The sequence below is a fragment of the Pimephales promelas genome, chromosome 2, assembly GCF_988280905.1.
Source record: "Pimephales promelas chromosome 2, fPimPro1.hap1.1, whole genome shotgun sequence".
In the NCBI taxonomy this organism is placed as follows: Eukaryota; Metazoa; Chordata; class Actinopteri; order Cypriniformes; family Leuciscidae; genus Pimephales; species Pimephales promelas.
Window position 1 is genome coordinate 5,572,076 of NC_142770.1, and position 17,939 is coordinate 5,590,014.

At 35.3% G+C, this 17,939-nt stretch overlaps 2 protein-coding genes across 3 annotated transcripts in view; one reads left to right on the top strand and one right to left on the bottom strand.

The window, feature by feature from the left end:
• LOC120475693 (uncharacterized) overlaps positions 1-15,388 on the top strand; it is a 24,270-nt gene extending 8,882 nt beyond the window's left edge. Inside the window, exons 1-4 of one of the 2 annotated variants that reach the window (XM_039666364.2) lie at positions 8,038-8,187; positions 9,747-10,052; positions 10,229-10,336; positions 12,434-15,388. In XM_039666364.2, the coding sequence (XP_039522298.2) occupies positions 8,139-8,187; positions 9,747-10,052; positions 10,229-10,336; positions 12,434-12,651 (681 nt within the window). In that variant the 5' untranslated portion in view covers positions 8,038-8,138 and the 3' untranslated portion in view covers positions 12,652-15,388. Of the gene's footprint in view, positions 1-8,037; positions 8,188-9,746; positions 10,053-10,228; positions 10,337-12,433 lie in introns of those variants that run through there. The other variant, XM_089121491.1, reaches the window with a different exon arrangement.
• Positions 13,567-16,295, bottom strand: LOC120475665 (uncharacterized). Its single transcript, XM_039666325.2, has 2 exons — positions 16,023-16,295; positions 13,567-15,333 (listed from the first exon to the last, which is right to left on the bottom strand). The coding sequence occupies exons 1-2, from the start codon at positions 16,150-16,152 to the stop codon at positions 14,252-14,254; spliced, it is 1,212 nt and encodes a 403-aa protein (XP_039522259.2). The 5' UTR covers positions 16,153-16,295; the 3' UTR covers positions 13,567-14,251.
• Between the last annotated feature and the right edge of the window lie 1,644 nt (positions 16,296-17,939).

Sequence of the window (17,939 nt, forward strand, 5' to 3'; positions counted from 1 at the left end):
GTTATTTAATGGTTAGTCAGTCAATGTAACATCTATTTGTCATACCTAGATAAAGGTAAAGATTCATAAGGAATTTTACCAAAGGTAAAGATGTTAACAAATGTTAACTGCTTTAGTACCAAAGTACAGGTATTTTAAGTTAATGGCACAGTTGATTGTATCTGAGTGTTGGTTTGCTGAAGTGCTGTTATTTAGCAGTTTAGCACCCCCACCCCCCATTTTTTTTTATTATTATTCCAAAACAAAACACTGAGACATTAAAAAAATGTATAAATGCTTTGTATAAATAATCAGTAAAGCATAATATTTTGTAATACATTTATAAATAAATCCAATTTAATCTTTACTCGATTATAATTCTGGTAGCGCACAACATTCTGAATATGGCTCCAACACAGGTCTAATTAATTATGAAATTAATTATGAAATTTATATTAACCACAGAAAAGGAATCAACATTTTATTTTCCTGATCGCGTGCATGGTGTGACAATTAATAAGCCTGCATTTCATTTATTTTTCTTTTTTTTCCCCTCGAAGATTTAGCTCAAACCGGTAGCGCAAGTGGCTCGTGACAGAACATAACGACGTACGACACTTTATATAACAGAAAATCTCTGACTGGTGTTTAAATCAGTGAAATCTGTCAACCGTAATAAGCATGGACGCTCATAAAACAGTGTAGCCTAATGTGTGGTTTCCTCCTTTATTCGACAAAAATAAGTGGTTTTGTTCAAGTTTTTTTTTAAACACATCAATCTCGTCTTTTTTGTCAACGATATTGCATGTCTTTAAAGTCACTGCGGTCAAGTGGGCCGCACGTGGAAAATACACGGTCAAGCCAGCCACACATTTTTTTTATATGCGCGTCAAATCCTGGACTTACGGTATGGGTGCTGAAAGACGCCAAAATTGATTTTAAGACTCCTTTTCCTGCTATTTGTTATGGTATTAGGACACAAATAATACACTTTTATAATTGTTTCCTAAAACATGACTTTTAATTTTGTTTTTTGTTATTGTAATGTTTCTAGGCTTGAATATAAATTATATCAATTATAATGTATTTATGTTCATATTATTATAAATTATCATACATTTTTATTGTTAATATTTATGATTTTTAGACACTATTTTCGGCTATTTTCCATCTTATTAGGAGACAAATACTACAATATCTTTTTTAAACATGACTTTTTCATTTTTTATTAATTTAATGTTTGTAGGCCTAGCCTATATATGATATACATTAATTTAAATGTGATTTTTTTTTAAATTTATGCTTGTGTTAATGTTAATTATATCATACATAATTTTTTACATTTAATTGATTGTTAATTTGAATGCTTATATATATATATATATATATATATATATATATTAAATTTAATTTGATTTTTTATTATACAGTATTATTGCCTAATTTATTAATGTGAATGAAATTGAATATTAATGTTAATGATCAATAAATTTATTTAGCATTTTTATTGTTGGTTTTAATATTTTTATATATAAAGTATATATATATATATATATATATATATATGAAGAGTTCAGATGCAAAAGCCTCTAAATGCCATTTGAAATTTTCTTCTAAAATGATATTTTTTATCAAGCTTGTATATTTAAGTTCAGTAATTTCACTTAAATGGCAATGAAGATTACCTATTAATTGTCATTTAAGTGAAATTACTGAACTTAAATATACAAGCTTGATAAAAAATATCATTTTAGAAGAAAATTTCAAATGGCACTTAGAGGCTTTTGCATCTGAACTGTTCATATACACACAGTATATATACATACAATGTGTGTATATATATATATATATATATATATATATATATATATATATGCGCTATAAAACTTGATCTATAAAATACATTCATACCTGAAGTATGCTCAAAACAGACACACGGTTTTGCAATTTTACTTCTAGAACTTACATCATTTCCAATTTTTCAACACTCAAAAAAGTATTCCTTCATAGGTTTGCTCATTTTCTCAACTGATTCCTGTTCAGAGGGACCCTGGTTATTACTGTATTTATTGTCAAGTCATTTTACTGTATAGTTTTGGAGAAAAGTGCAGGCAAACCTAGCCCAATCATCAAAGTGTGTTCTACCACTTAAACCACGTCCCATGTTCTAACACTCATAAAAAGTGTTCCTTCGTAGGTTTGCTCATTTTCTCAACTGATTCCTGTTCAGAGGGACCCTGGCTATTACTGTGTTTATTGTCAAGTCATTTTACTGTATAGTTTTGGAGAAAAGTGCAGGCAAACCAAGCTCAATCATCAAAGTGCGTTCTACCACTTAAACCAAGTCCCATGTTCAAACACTCATAAAAAGTGTTCATTCATAGGTTTGCTCATTCTCTCAACTGATTCCTGTTCAAAGGGACCCTGGCTATTACTGTGTTTATTGTCAAGTCATTTTACTGTATAGTTTTGGAGAAAAGTGCAGGCAAACCCAGCCCAATCATCAAAGTGCGTTATAGCACTTAAACCACGTCCCATGTTCAAACACTCATAAAAAGTGTTCCTTCATAGGTTTGCTCATTTTCTCAACTGATTCCAATTCAGAAGGATGCTGGCTATTACTGTGTTTATTGTCAAGTCATTTTACTGTATAGTTTTGGAGAAAAGTGCAGGCAAACCCAGCCCAATCATCAAAGTGCGTTATACCATGCCCATGTTCAAACACTCATAAAAAGTGTTCCTTCATAGGTTTGCTCATTTTCTCAACTGATTCCTATTCAGAAGGACGCTGGCTATTACTGTGTTTATTGTCAAGTCATTTTACTGTATAGTTTTGGAGAAAAGTGCAGGCAAACCCAGCCCAATCATCAAAGTGCGTTATACCATGCCCATGTTCAAACACTCATAAAAAGTGTTCCTTCATAGGTTTGCTCATTTTCTCAACTGATTCCTATTCAGAAGGACGCTGGCTATTACTGTGTTTATTGTCAAGTCATTTTACTGTATAGTTTTGGAGAAAAGTTCAGGCAAACCAAGCCCAATCATCAAAGTGCGTTATAGCACTTAAACCACGTCCCATGTTCAAACACTCATAAAAAGTTTTCCTTCATAGGTTTGCTCATTTTCTCAACTGATTTCTGTTCAGAGGGACCCTGGCTATTACTGTATGTATTATCAAGTCATTTTACTGTATAGTTTTGGAGAAAAATGCAGGCAAACCCAGCCCAATCAACAAAGTGCGTTATAGCACTTAAACCATGCCCATGTTCAATCACTCATAAAAAGTGTTCCTTCATAGGTTTGCTCATTTTCTCAACTGATTCCTATTCAGAAGGACGCTGGCTATTACTGTGTTTATTGTCAAGTCATTTTACTGTATAGTTTTGGAGAAAAGTGCAGGCAAACCCAGCCCAATCATTAAAGTGCGTTATAGCACTTAAACCACGTCCCATGTTCAAACACTCATAAAAAGTATTCCTTCATAGGTTTGCTCATTTTCTCAACTGATTCCTATTCAGAAGGACGCTGGCTATTACTGTGTTTATTGTCAAGTCATTTTACTGTATAGTTTTGGAGAAAAGTGCAGGCAAACCCAGCCCAATCATCAAAGTGCGTTATAGCACTTAAACCACGTCCCATGTTCAAACACTCATAAAAAGTGTTCCTTCATAGGTTTGCCCATTTTCTCAACTGATTTCTGTTCAGAGGGACCCTGGCTATTACTGTATGTATTATCAAGTCATTTTACTGTATAGTTTTGGAAAAAAGTGCAGACAAACCCAGCCCAATCATCAAAGTGCGTTATAGCACTTAAACCACGTCCCATGTTCAAACACTCATAAAAAGTGTTCCTTCATAGGTTTGCCAATTTTCTCAACTGATTCCTGTTCAGAGGGACCCTGGCTATTACTGTGTTTATTGTCAAGTCATTTTACTGTATAGTTTTGGAGAAAAGTGCAGGCAAACCCAGCCCAATCATCAAAGTGCGTTATAGCACTTAAACCACGTCCCATGTTCAAACACTCATAAAAAGTGTTCCTTCATAGGTTTGCTCATTTTCTCAACTGATTCCTATTCAGAAGGACGCTGGCTATTACTGTGTTTATTGTCAAGTCATTTTACTGTATAGTTTTGGGGAAAAGTTCAGGCAAACCCAGCCCAATCATCAAAGTGCGTTATAGCACTAAAAACACGTCCCATGTTCAAACACTCATAAAAAGTGTTCCTTCATAGGTTTGCTCATTTTCTCATCTGATTCCTGTTCAGAGGGACCCTGGCTATTACTGTATTTATTATCAAGTCATTTTACTGTATAGATTTGGAGAAAAGTATAGGTAAATTTAGCACACTCATCAAAATACGTTCTGGCACTTAAACCACGTCCATGTTCAAACATTCATAAAAACTGTTCTTTCATAGGTTTGCTCATTTTCTAAACTGATTCCTGTTCAGAGAGACCCTGGCTATTACTGTATTTATTATCCAGTCATTTTACTGTATATTTTTGGAGAAAAGTGCAGGCAAACCCAGCCCAATCATCAAAGTGCGTTATAGCACTTAAAACACGTCCCATGTTCAAACACTCATAAAAAGTGTTCCTTCATAGGTTTGCTCATTTTCTCAACTGATTCCTGTTCAGAGGGACCCTGGCTATTACTGTGTTTATTGTCAAGTCATTTTACTGTATAGTTTTGGAGAAAAGGGCAGGCAAACCAAGCCCAATCATCAAAGTGTGTTATAGTACTTAAACCACGTCCCATGTTCAAACACTCATAAAAAGTGTTCCTTCATAGGTTTGCTCATTTTCTCAACTGATTCCTATTCAGAAGGACGGTGGCTATTACTGTGTTTATTGTCAATACATTTTACTGTATAGTTTTGGAGAAAAGTGCAGGCAAACCCAGCCCAATCATTAAACCACGTCCCATGTTCAAACACTCATAAAAAGTGTTCCTTCATAGGTTTGTTCATTCTCTCAACTGATTCCTGTTCAGAGGGACCCTGGCTATTACTGTATTTATTATCAAGTCATTTTACCGGAAGTGTTATGAGTGTTTGAACATGGGACGTGTTTTAAGTGCTTTAACGCACTTTGATGATTGGGCTGGGTTTGCCTGCACTTTTCTCCAAAACTATACAGTAAAATGACTTGATAATAAATACAGTAATAGCCAGGGTCTCTCTGAACAGGAATCAGTTTAGAAAATGAGCAAACCTATGAAAGAACAGTTTTTATGAATGTTTGAACATGGACGTGGTTTAAGTGCCGGAACGTATTTTGATGAGTGTGCTAAATTTGCCTATACTTTTCTCCAAAACTATACAGTAAAATGACTTGATAATAAATACAGTAATAGCCAGGGTCCCTCTTAACAGGAATCAGATGAGAAAATGAGCAAACCAATGAAGGAACACTTTTTATGAGTGTTTGAACATGGGACGTGTTTTAAGTGCTATAACGCACTTTGATGATTGGGCTGGGTTTGCCTGAACTTTTCCCCAAAACTATACAGTAAAATGACTTGACAATAAACACAGTAATAGCCAGGGTCCCTCTGAACAGGAATCAGTTGAGAAAATGAGCAAACCTATGAATGAACACTTTTTATGAGTGTTTGAACATGGGACGTGTTTTAAGTGCTATAACGCACTTTGATGATTGGGCTGGGTTTGCCTGCATTTTTCTCCAAAACTATACAGTAAAATGACTTTATAATTCATACAGTAATAGCCAGGGTCTCTCTGAACAGAAATCAGTTGAGAAAATGAGCAAACCTATGAAGGAACACTTTTTATGAGTGTTTGAACATGGGAAGTGGTTTAAGTGCTATAACGCACTTTGATGATTGGGCTGGGTTTGCCTGCACTTTTCTCCAAAACTATACAGTAAAATGACTTGACAATAAACACAGTAATAGCCAGCGTCCTTCTGAATAGGAATCAGTTGAGAAAATGAGCAAACCTATGAATGAACACTTTTTATGAGTGTTTGAACATGGGACGTGTTTTAAGTGCTATAACGCACTTTGATGATTGGGCTGGGTTTGCCTGCACTTTTCTCCAAAACTATACAGTAAAATGACTTGACAATAAACACAGTAATAGCCAGGGTCCCTCTGAACAGGAATCAGTTGAGAAAATGAGCAAACCTATGAATGAACACTTTTTATGAGTGTTTGAACATGGGACGTGTTTTAAGTGCTATAACGCACTTTGATGATTGGGCTGGGTTTGCCTGCATTTTTCTCCAAAACTATACAGTAAAATGACTTTATAATTCATACAGTAATAGCCAGGGTCTCTCTGAACAGAAATCAGTTGAGAAAATGAGCAAACCTATGAAGGAACACTTTTTATGAGTGTTTGAACATGGGAAGTGGTTTAAGTGCTATAACGCACTTTGATGATTGGGCTGGGTTTGCCTGCACTTTTCTCCAAAACTATACAGTAAAATGACTTGACAATAAACACAGTAATAGCCAGCGTCCTTCTGAATAGGAATCAGTTGAGAAAATGAGCAAACCTATGAAGGAACACTTTTTATGAGTGTTTGAACATGGGACGTGGTTTAAGTGCTATAACGCACTTTGATGATTGGGCTGGGTTTGCCTGCACTTTTCTCCAAAACTATACAGTAAAATGACTTGACAATAAACACAGTAATAGCCAGGGTCCCTTTGAACAGGAATCAGTTGAGAGAATGAGCAAACCTATGAAGGAACACTTTTTATGAGTGTTTGAACGTGGGACGTGGTTTAATAACACACTTTGATGATTGGGCTGGGTTTGCCTGCATTTTTCTCCAAAAATATACAGTAAAATGACTTGATAATACATACAGTAATAGCCAGCGTCCCTCTTAACAGAAATCAATTGAGAGAATGAGCAAACCTATGAATGAACAATTTTTATGAGTGTTTGAACATGGGACGTGTATATCGTTTGAACATGGAAGCGCATATATATATAGAGAGAAATTCAATGATAATTGAATGATTAAAAGCCACTAAAAGCCTGTTGCATCATATTTGTCATTTACATTAACATAAAAAAGTAAAATAAGTAAATAATCATCATTACATATAATAATAATGAGTGTATACAAACATTAAAATCAACAAAAAAAATGTTTAATAAATATATCGATAATTATTATTCAATTTCATTCACATTAATAAAGTAGGCAATAATAATGTATAATAAAAAATCTAATTATATATATATATATATATATATATATGTGTAACACACACACACACACATACAGTATATATATATATATATATATATATATAAACATTCTAATTAATAATTAAATGTAAAAAAAACTAATGATGTATGATAATTAACATTAACACGAGCATGAATAAATTAAATCTTTAAAAAATAAAATTTAAATTAATGTAAATCATATATAGGCCTAAAAACATTAAAATAAAAATAAAAAATGAAAAAAGTCATGTTTTTCAAAAAAATATTTTTTTTTGTCTCCAAATAAGATGGAAAATAGCAGAAAGTAGTCTCTAAAAAACGTAAATACTAACAATAAAAATGTATGATAATGTTTAATAATATGAACATGAATACATTATACTTGGTATAATTAATATTTAAGCCAAGAAACATTACAATAACAACAAACAAACAATATTAAAAGTCATGTTTTAGGAAAAAATCATGAAATTGAATTATTTGTGTCCTAATACGATGGAATAACAGGCAAAGGAGTTTTAAAATCAATTTTGGCGTCTTTCAGCACCCATACCGTAAGTGCAGGATTTGACGCGCATATAAAAAAAAATGTGCGGCTGGCTTGACCGTGTATTTTCCACGCGCGGCCCACTTGACCGCAGTCTTAATGACATGTCGTCTCTCATCGTTTTGTTTTAGTCAGGGGGTCAGACCTCAGTTTTAGCTTTTGAGGCTTTCGCTGATCTATATAACGTCATTCTATATAGATCAGTGGATCTTATACATTTTGATACTGCACAGCATGACATCCACATGTCAATCCTCAACGTTACTTGGCAACCAGTAATGGGAACGCCTCCTGGCGAACCAACTCTCAAGGCACTGACTGGCAACATGCAGAGACAAAAGTGAACAAAATATATTGTCAGATAGTTAATTGAGTGAGTTGTTCGGTAAACGGCTTGGGAATGTTTAACGCTTTTGTTTTGTTCTGTTTGCCCTTGTGTCGTCTGGTTGGTAAGTTATTGATGCGTTTTTGAAGACTTCACTTGTCGTAATTTTAGAAATAATTAGGCCTATCTGTTTAAAAATCAGTCAGGATTGTTTTTACTGTTGTTGTTCCAATAATAAAAAGGAGGTTGCAGTTTCTCATCACTTTAATATCTTTACAAAAGCAATTTTATTCATTAGTTTAGGAGGGTGAGCAATTTTGTTGAAGGAAAGCAACTAGAAATGTAGTAGCTACACTGATAAAAATGATTTTGTGGTCAAGTAAATACTACAGAAAAAAACAATTTAATTTACATGAAAAAGGTTAGTTCAGGCAAGAATTTAAAAAAAATAAGTAAATTCTATAGTAGAACTCAATTAAATCGTGTAGAAATGAAAGCGTAAATATCAACATTATAAAATTAAGTAAAATTACTCAACTTTTCTGATACTGGTGTTCCCATCATGCACTGGGCCATGACTAATGAGGTTGATTTTTCACTGTTTTCCAGCTGTATTTACACCATTTTATCATTACTTTTGTTGTTAGGATTAGCAATTTGCCATTTTGTGACATTTGGAGTTCATTTTCTACTTAAAATGACACATTCAAACACAAAAACGATCTATCAAATGTTACCGTCATTGTGTATTGTCTACCAAGTATTGAGGTCTGCATTCACACGTGCTAAATCAAAAGTGAAGACATGATGAGACACACTGCAAGTAATGATTGCCTAAACAGTGTGGTCTAATTCAATGTTATATTGTATTGAGCGAAATGTTGTATTAAGAAAAATTCAATTAAATAGAAAAGATATTACTTAATCTGTAATTAGCTAAATAAAAATTACTTAATTTATTATGTTACTTTCACTTAACTTAGTTAAGTATAGTTTACTCAATTATATGTGTGAAATTTACTCAAAAAATATCAGTGCAAAAACTTGCCTTGAAAAAATTAAGTAAATTTTACTTATTGTTTTTTACAGCGTAGGCTAGGCGACATAAACAAAGTTTATTAAAATTTACAACTTCGAAAGAAATTGAAATCAGTGTTATATGACATGTTTTCAACATTCATTTAATTTAAGGTGCTTTGTAACATTTCTTAACATAATATTTATTTTTCTTATGCAAATTATGTTAATCCATGATGCAATCATTAAATATACTGTAACTTGAATAACATTAAATCACCAGATCCACAGATGAGTGTTTTAATGTTTCACTTCTGTTACACAAAAACGAGTGCTGAAAAAAAATCACGTGACACTAGAAAAGAAGAATTGATTGTGTCAATTAATGAGGAACAAATCATTTCAGAACCATCCAAAACATCTTGACTGTCATATATGAGTTGCAGTCTTGTAAATTCTCTTATTATATAATCAACAGACTAGACCTGGATAAATAAGATATTTCTTCTACATAAATATGTATTAAAGATTGGGTTTCATTTATGTCACAAGCACAATCTGTCTGTTAGTCTGTTTGTTTCTTCTTTTTTTCTTTTGCAAATTTTTGTAATTCATTGAACGAGCCTTTAGTCTGTGACAAATATATATTTCTTGTTTGTTTTCCAGATGTGACAGATGCAGTGAAGTCAGTGTCAGTGAATGAGGGAGATTCTGTCACTCTAAACACTGATGTCACTGAAACACAGCAATATTTGATGATACAGTGGACGTTCGGCAGCACAAGAATCGCTGAATTTAACAGGCTTACACAAACTAGCTCTAAGTATGATGAGAGATTCAGAGACAGACTGACTCTGGATCAAACCGGCTCTCTGACCATCACAAACATCACAACCTCAGACTCTGGATTTTATCAACTAACACTTGTCAGTGGAGAGACCAAATACAAGGGTTTCAATGTTACTGTCAATGGTGAGTTGACAATTATTGACCATTCTTCATTTGAAATATATCTTTGTCATTGTAATATTTCTTTCATCCTCATTTTATGATATTGACTGCTTTAATTAAGATCAGAAGTGTGAAATGAGACTGACATCACAGTTATCTGTCATTATTAGTGACTCGACAATATTTTTCATCATCAGAAAGACCATCAAGCTCCAATTGTGTGACGTCCAGCTTTATGGTGAACGATTCAAACGTCAACCAGACTGAGGATGACAACAACACTGAACTCTATCAGCCAAATTCAGGTACATCACTGACGATATTAGTGTTTATTTACATACACTAATTCAATAGTGATTTAATATCGTCTAACTCTGTTAGACGTGTGTTTAGGTAAATCAGAGTGATATTAGTTTTTCACTCTGAAATCCACTGTTAGTTCATAGTGGCCTGTTTAAACTTTAAAGGCCAATTTATACTTCTGCGTAGAGTGTGCGCAGTAGACGCGTCCCAAACCGCGAACCCTTCTCTGATGCCTGACGCGCACCTCCTCAAAAATGTAACTACACGTCGCGACGACGCGGACCGCAAGATCGGTGATTGGTCGGCTTGGTAGCATCGCATTTCCTCCCATGCATTTCCATACGTACCATCTCCTCCGACGTCTTCTCTCATTCCTGCCTTTCAGTTTTAGCAATTTCACTAAAATTAACTGTTTTTCCACCTCAATAAGCTCCAACTCCAACATGATCCGCTCTCTTTCAGTCGCCATTGCTTGTAGTAACCTAACCGTCGAGGAATCTAAACACAGTGGAACATTAAAACCCTCCGCCACCAACTAGTGTTTCGGAGCAGTACTGCAGAGCAACCAAGACCTGAACGCAGAAGTATAAATGCTCACGACAGCGTCACCTAGTGCGTAGCCTACGTGCGTACCCTTGACGCAGAAGTATAAATTGGCCTTAATGGAGCTAGTAGGTGCTGTGCAGGTAAACCTCACTCCCCTGATCTTAAGAAGTACACTAGCGATTGATGCTAGGCTGCGGTCTTTTGCCTCCCATGCCGTAGACCACAGTTTGAATCCCACTCGGAGCTGGTCAGACTAGTTTAACCTGATTAAATGAACACATTCATTGCAATGATGCAGTACATTGGTGTTGATTCATAAAACATCTGGTGCGCACCGTATAATCAACTGCATAACACAATCAAAATGCAACATTTACATTGCATTTATGCATTTGCCAGCTTTTATCCAAAGTGATAAAAAAAAAGACATTCGATCAGTTCATGCATTCCCAGGGATTTATGGTTGATGGCTAGGGCTGGTAGTGTGTGTGTGTAAGCGTCCCAACACAGATAGATAGAAAATATGTGTAAATGATCCAAAGTGTACCTATGTGCCAGATTCGATGCCAGAAGCACGTGATGCAATATTTTCGACTTGATAATTGCCTCCAAGACCGGTAACACGGTAAATATGATAAGGCACAGAAGCGCATAAACACTTGAGTAGAAAGTTTTTCCGTCTTCGACTGCAAGAACTGGAGTGCATCACAAATGAACCGAAACGGAGCATATTTGTCCCTATAGACATGAGAAATAGGCCTATAGACAGTCAAAATATGTCTACTTTTAAACAAAACAATTGGAAATAAATAGTTACCTAATCCATATAGGCGAGCTTTCACCACTGCAGGAATGACGAGTCAGCATCGCCATAATCATATTAGCAGCTAGCACGCTTATTAAACACTTGTTCATTAATAAACAATTCAAATATATATTTGCTATTCTTTCCCGACACATCCATAATAATTTGGCTACTTTTGCCAGTGCTTTGCGACAAGCTTCATGTGTGCTGAGCGCGAGGCATAAATCCCGCCCCAATATTATATTGTTGAAACTGGTCACATAAAATTGGTATCGAAAAAAGTATCGTTCAGGAACCGGTATCGAAGTCAAGGTATCTGTATCGAACATTTTGTTATGATACCCGGCCCTATTTAGGGCTCTTGGGGGTGAGGCATTTGCTTGCTTTTCTTTATGCGAGTTTACAGGAATTGAGAACAGGTCACAGAGGAGCGACAGAGAAGTGAATCTCGTGTCCAAGAGCCGTGTTGGGACAGCTCAAGAAAACAATAGGCTACTCTATGAGAAATTAGATCATGAAGAAAGAATCACATAATCACTCAAGTTTCTAGGAGAACTGAGACTAAAGACAGGGAAGCCCTTAATAGAGTAGAATTGCCGATATTGAACAATCCTAGCAATGTTATTTGGCTAAGCAAGGAAACACACACACATAGTAAAACTCACAGATTGATTGTCTTCCCAACACACAAAACCATCATATACGTTTATATGGAAACATTATAGCATTTTTCTTTTCTTTTTCTCAGCCCACATCAACTGTTGTAGTTTCACTGAAGCTGTGATCCGATTGGCTCTCTCGGCTCTGGTGGGCGTGGCTGCTGTTGCTGCTCTGGTTTATGACATCAGATCTACAAGAAGAGAGCTAATCAGAGAAAAAGAGACCAGACATCACTGTCAGACTCCTGGAGTCATATTAGACCAACAGTGTGAATTGAGCAGAAGCTTTAGTTCCAGATATGTATAAAGCATACTTACATTGATTCTCGTTCAAACAGTTGTGTGTGGACATGCGATGCACATGATACACTATGATGTGTATGTGAGCTTGTGAGTCGAAGTGAAACTGTTTGTAAAAGAGTCCAGCTTGTAGAGGAATTAAGGTCAATGGGGGCAAAGAAACCTCATAATTCAAATTGTACATGTCCAACCCGGTTTAAATTTAATCTACTTAAAGGAAACAAATCTGATCAATAGATTTAAAGGGATACTCCACTTTTTTTTTGGAAATAGGCTAATTTTACAACTCCCCCAGAGTTAAACAGTTGGGTTTTACCGTTTTCCAATCCATTCAGCCTATTTTCGGATATCTAATATCGGTAACCAGATTGGTCTGGTTTCTGGTCTCATTGACTTTCATAGTATATTTTTTTCCTACTATGGATTCAAAAACGTAAAACCCAACTGTTTAACTCTGGGGTAGTTGTAAAATGAGCCTATTTCCAAAAAAAGTGGAGTATCCCTTTAAACAACTCCATCCACACAGAAGATTCTACTTTGGCTCCCCCTTATGTCTAAATACGCAAACACACTCTGATTTACGGGCCTATGCATGTTGTAGTTCAATGAGAGTATATTACTATGTGGTGCTCCAGCAGTGTCACGTGTATTAGGAGAAACATCTGAACTGTTCATCATAACAGTACCAAACAATATTGAATGCCAGACTGTTGCATCACTGTTAATGTTTTTTGGATATTAGACTTTGTTTATGTCTCGGTTAATCTATGCAAATATAGATCAAGACCACATTGTGGACCAGTGGATCTGTCTTTACTGTTTGTTGAATATGTTATGATATTTGAACAATAGTGTGAATAAATCATGCTTTGACGACAAAAGAATGAAGAACCATTTACTTAATAAAAACAGTAAAATTAGATACACGTACTACATCAAAATCAGAACTTTATTATACTAAATGCACCTTCACAAAATCCAAACGTTCAGAGTGTAAGAAAATTATTTATAATTTTATTTGATTCACAGCTTATATAGTGTTTTGACCTCGACAACCAAACTGCATTTTACCGCAAACTTTCTAAAGAAGGCGCAATCGCTTGTTTGCCAAGGGGTCAAAATTGTGTCGTGTTTTTCCTGGGTCAAAACCAAGCGTCGTGCGATAAACTGCAATACATCGAAAATCCGCTAGGGGCAGGTCCCAAAAGGGGAATTTATTTTAATTGTATTTAGATATAAAATGTGTGACAATTAAGGGCCTGGTTAACTTTGATTGACAGCTTATAACGGGCTGCGCCGAGTGGAATTCCTGAAATTGACGTCTCGGCCATGATCTGACACAAAACATCATACCACCTTTGATCCTTTCTGAACATTTGTATTGAAAATTACCAAGATGGCGCCGCCCATACCCCCCCCCCGTAAATGGCCTCAAAACCGTTCTTCATGAAGTCTATGGGTGACGTCAAAGACGCTTTGTCCATATTTTTCACAGGGTCAAAACTGGTCTTGTAATTTGTAATTTCAAAGCTCGAACAATTCTGAAACTCTTCCTGCACTGATCACATGTGTGTGGCTTCTCTCCAGTGTGGATTTTCACGTGATCCTTAAGGAGGTTTTTTTTTACAGCTTCTTTTCTGGTGCAGCTTCATTGCACCCTCTGTAAAATAGGCTTTTCCACAAAGCAAGCACATATGATTCTTCACACCACTGTGTCTTATCAGGTGTGATCTTAAACCATTCAGCCATGAAAATCCCTTTCCACAAAAAGAACACACGTGAGGCTTCTGCCCTAAATGAACGTTCATGTGCTGCTTCAGGACATCTGCGCGAGCAAATTTTTTAACGCACTGATTACAGTTAAATGTTTTTACTCCAGAATGATATCGCAGATGTACTCTCAAAGAACATGCCAATCTGAAACTCTTCCCGCACTGATCACACGTGTGCGGCTTCTCTCCAGTGTGGATTGTCATGTGACATTTAAGGGTATTTTTGTGTGTGAAACTCTTCCCGCACTGATCACATGTGTGTGGCTTCTCTCCGGTGTGGATTTTCATGTGTTTATTAAGGGTTCCTTTAAGTGCGAAACTCTTCCCGCACTGATCACACGTGTACGGCTTCTCTCCAGTGTGGATTTTCATGTGTATATTAAGGGTATTTTTGTATGTAAAACTCTTTCCGCACTGATCACATGTGTGTGGTTTCTCTCCAGTGTGGATTTTCATGTGGTCATTAAGTGTATTTTTGTATGTGAAACTGTTCCCGCACTGATCACATGTGTACGGCTTCTCTCCAGTGTGGATTTTCATGTGTATATTGAGGGTACTTTTGTATGTAAAACTCTTCCCGCACTGATCACATGTGTGTGGTTTCTCTCCAGTGTGGATTTTCATGTGGTCATTAAGGGTATTTTTGTGTTTGAAACTCTTCCAGCACTGATCGTATGTGTACTCTCTCACATGCGGCTTCTCTCCAGTGTGGATTTTCATGTGATCTTTAAGACTTTGTTTGTATAGGAAGCTTTTTCCACACTGCGGGCAAGTGAAATTGTTGATGGCTCTTCTCAGCACAAGTTTACTTCCATTCTGTGAGCAACGATTTTCAAAAGATTTTACTTCAGTTTTGACACAATGTTCCTCCTCCGCTTCATCCAGTTCTTCACTCTTCTTAATCTCTACAGTCAGGTCTAACATAAAAGTAAAAAAAGTTCAAATTTTCAGTAAATCATCATCATCATCATCATCACAAAAAAAAAAAAAGTTCTCTAATGTTGTGAACGAGCCTTAACACTTATTAACACCACAAGTTAAAGTTTGAGTATAAACAAAGACTGGAAAAAAACTCTTCAACTCTCAAAACTTTTAGTAGTAAACAAACATTATTTAATTTTCTGAAGTAAATGCAAGGGATTGTTATGCAGTTGTTCTGGGTGGGTGCATAAAACCTGTCAAAAGACCTCAAACCTCTATGATTTCTGCTCTCTAAATGGTTTGCTTGTTATTTTGTTGTATTGTGCATCATATTGCGGTTGTAATAAAACAATAAGATTGAACCATTCAAAGCTGTTCATATCAAAAATTCTGTTATTTATACAAAGCATCATACAATGTGTTTTAATGTCTCAGTGTTTTGTTTTGGAATAATAAGAAAAAAATATTTATTGTGCTGCAGAAGAATAAATTAATTCTGATTTTTAATGATGGGGGAGAGTAAACTATTTTTGGGGGGAACAATCCCTTAACTGCTAAATAACAGCACTCCAGCAAACCAGCACTCAGATACAATCAACTGTGCCATTAACTTAAAATACCTGTACTTTTGATACTAAAGCAGTTTTAACATTAAATAACTGCTAAATCGAGAATAAACACCAACCTATCTGTTCTTCAGTGTTTTCAAGCTTCACTCTGAGGGGTTCTTCATCAGGATCACTCCTGTTCTCACTGTAATCTTCAACAGATTCCATTTTTACAGGTTTCTGTTCTTCCTGCTGGTCTGAATCCATCTCTTCACTTGTAAATAGTGATAGTTTAAAAAAAAAAACGTATTCGTGAAATTTCAAATACTTTGCAAATCTTTTGTTTTGAAATCAGCTGTTGTTCAGAGCGTGCGTCCTCTCTTCTTCTGTTTCTGGTTGTATGGTAACCAATGTGCCGTTTCGCCACCTGCTGGTCTGGAGTGTGAAGAGCATACAATTTAAAGGGATAGTTCACCCCAAATTGAAAATTCTTTCATCATTTACTCACCCTGAAGTTGTTCCAAACCTCTTTGTGTTTATTTGTTCTGCTGAACACAAAGGAAGATATTTGAAAGAATGTTTTAATCAAACAGATCTCATTCCCCATTGACTACCATATTTAGTCAATGGGGAATGAGATCTGTTTGATTAAAACATTCTTCCAAAAACTTTTATGTTTTATTAATCTCTTTCATGTTACTTTATCTCTCTCTTTCTGTATATGTCTGTATATATGTATTTCATTTTAATTCTTGATAATTTTCACTTATTTTTAAGTCTTATCAGTTTAAACATTCAAGCTGAGAGAGTTTATGGCTGAAACTCTCAACCATAAAGACTTTCGAGAGGAGCGGATGTGTGCGTGTCATTCAGAACACAAAACAAGAGTGTTCTTGTAAAACAGAACATGGCAAAATAATCGTTTTTACTCTTTTTACTATTTTGATGATAGTTGGGAGCCAATATTGAAACTGAAATTCAAGTAATTTCACAGCCCAAGTCTAAAGTCTAAATTTCATGCACATTTTCTTTTCTTTAATTCTGAAGTACTTGGATTTTAGAGTACTTGACTTCTTAATTACTCAAAATTCCCATCTTCACACTTCCATTAATGTGCTCACCAAATAGATGGGTTTCAGTCACGTGATTATGATGATGCGCGGAATTCAGATGGAATCCATATACTGTACTACTTTACACGCTTTTACAAGATAAAAATATAAACAAAAAATCAAACATATATTGGACGTGATCCTTACGTGGTTTTGAAGAGGAGAATTGAAATATTTTCATAGATCTATCTACGAATATATATATATATATATATATATATATATATATATATATATATATATATATATATATATATATATATACGATATAGATATCTATATCAGCAACTACCTCGTTTTACAGACAAACTTTAAGTTAGGAAACTTTACACGTTACACAAACATAGCCACTTAAGTTGTATTAACTCACCTTTGACGAAGTGATCACTAACAGTTACACACACAGGCATTTTCCAATTCGGCTCCTCCCGACTGCAGACGTAGGTTTGCAAGCCGTTTTTCCAGAATTTTTCGGTCTATTTCTTGCATTTTCCCCCCTTATGAACAACAACTTTTGGTACACGATAAAAACTCCTTATGGTTTAACGTGCATCCATTTACACCACAACCATAAACGACGCAAAACACAGGTGTATTTGGAGTTTGTTATAGTGCTTTCTGAATTCAGCAAATCACTTCCTTTGTATTTCGCGTCATATCTGTTGAGTGCATGGACGCAATATGGCACCACTCAAAACGTAGGTGTTGAGCCCAATTCTGACCCCAGTCAGATTATGTCTGAAACTCCAATGATTAACAGTGTGTGGTCTGGTATTACTCTCAGCCCTGAAGAACCCCTGGTGTCGAAGTAGCCAAATGGTCTTTTGCTGTCAGGTCAGAATTAGGATAAACCCCTCATTAGCTTGTTTATATTATACCAGAAAATCTAGGTGTATGACTACACTTAGGTTAAACAATAATCATCATTATTTATTACCCTTA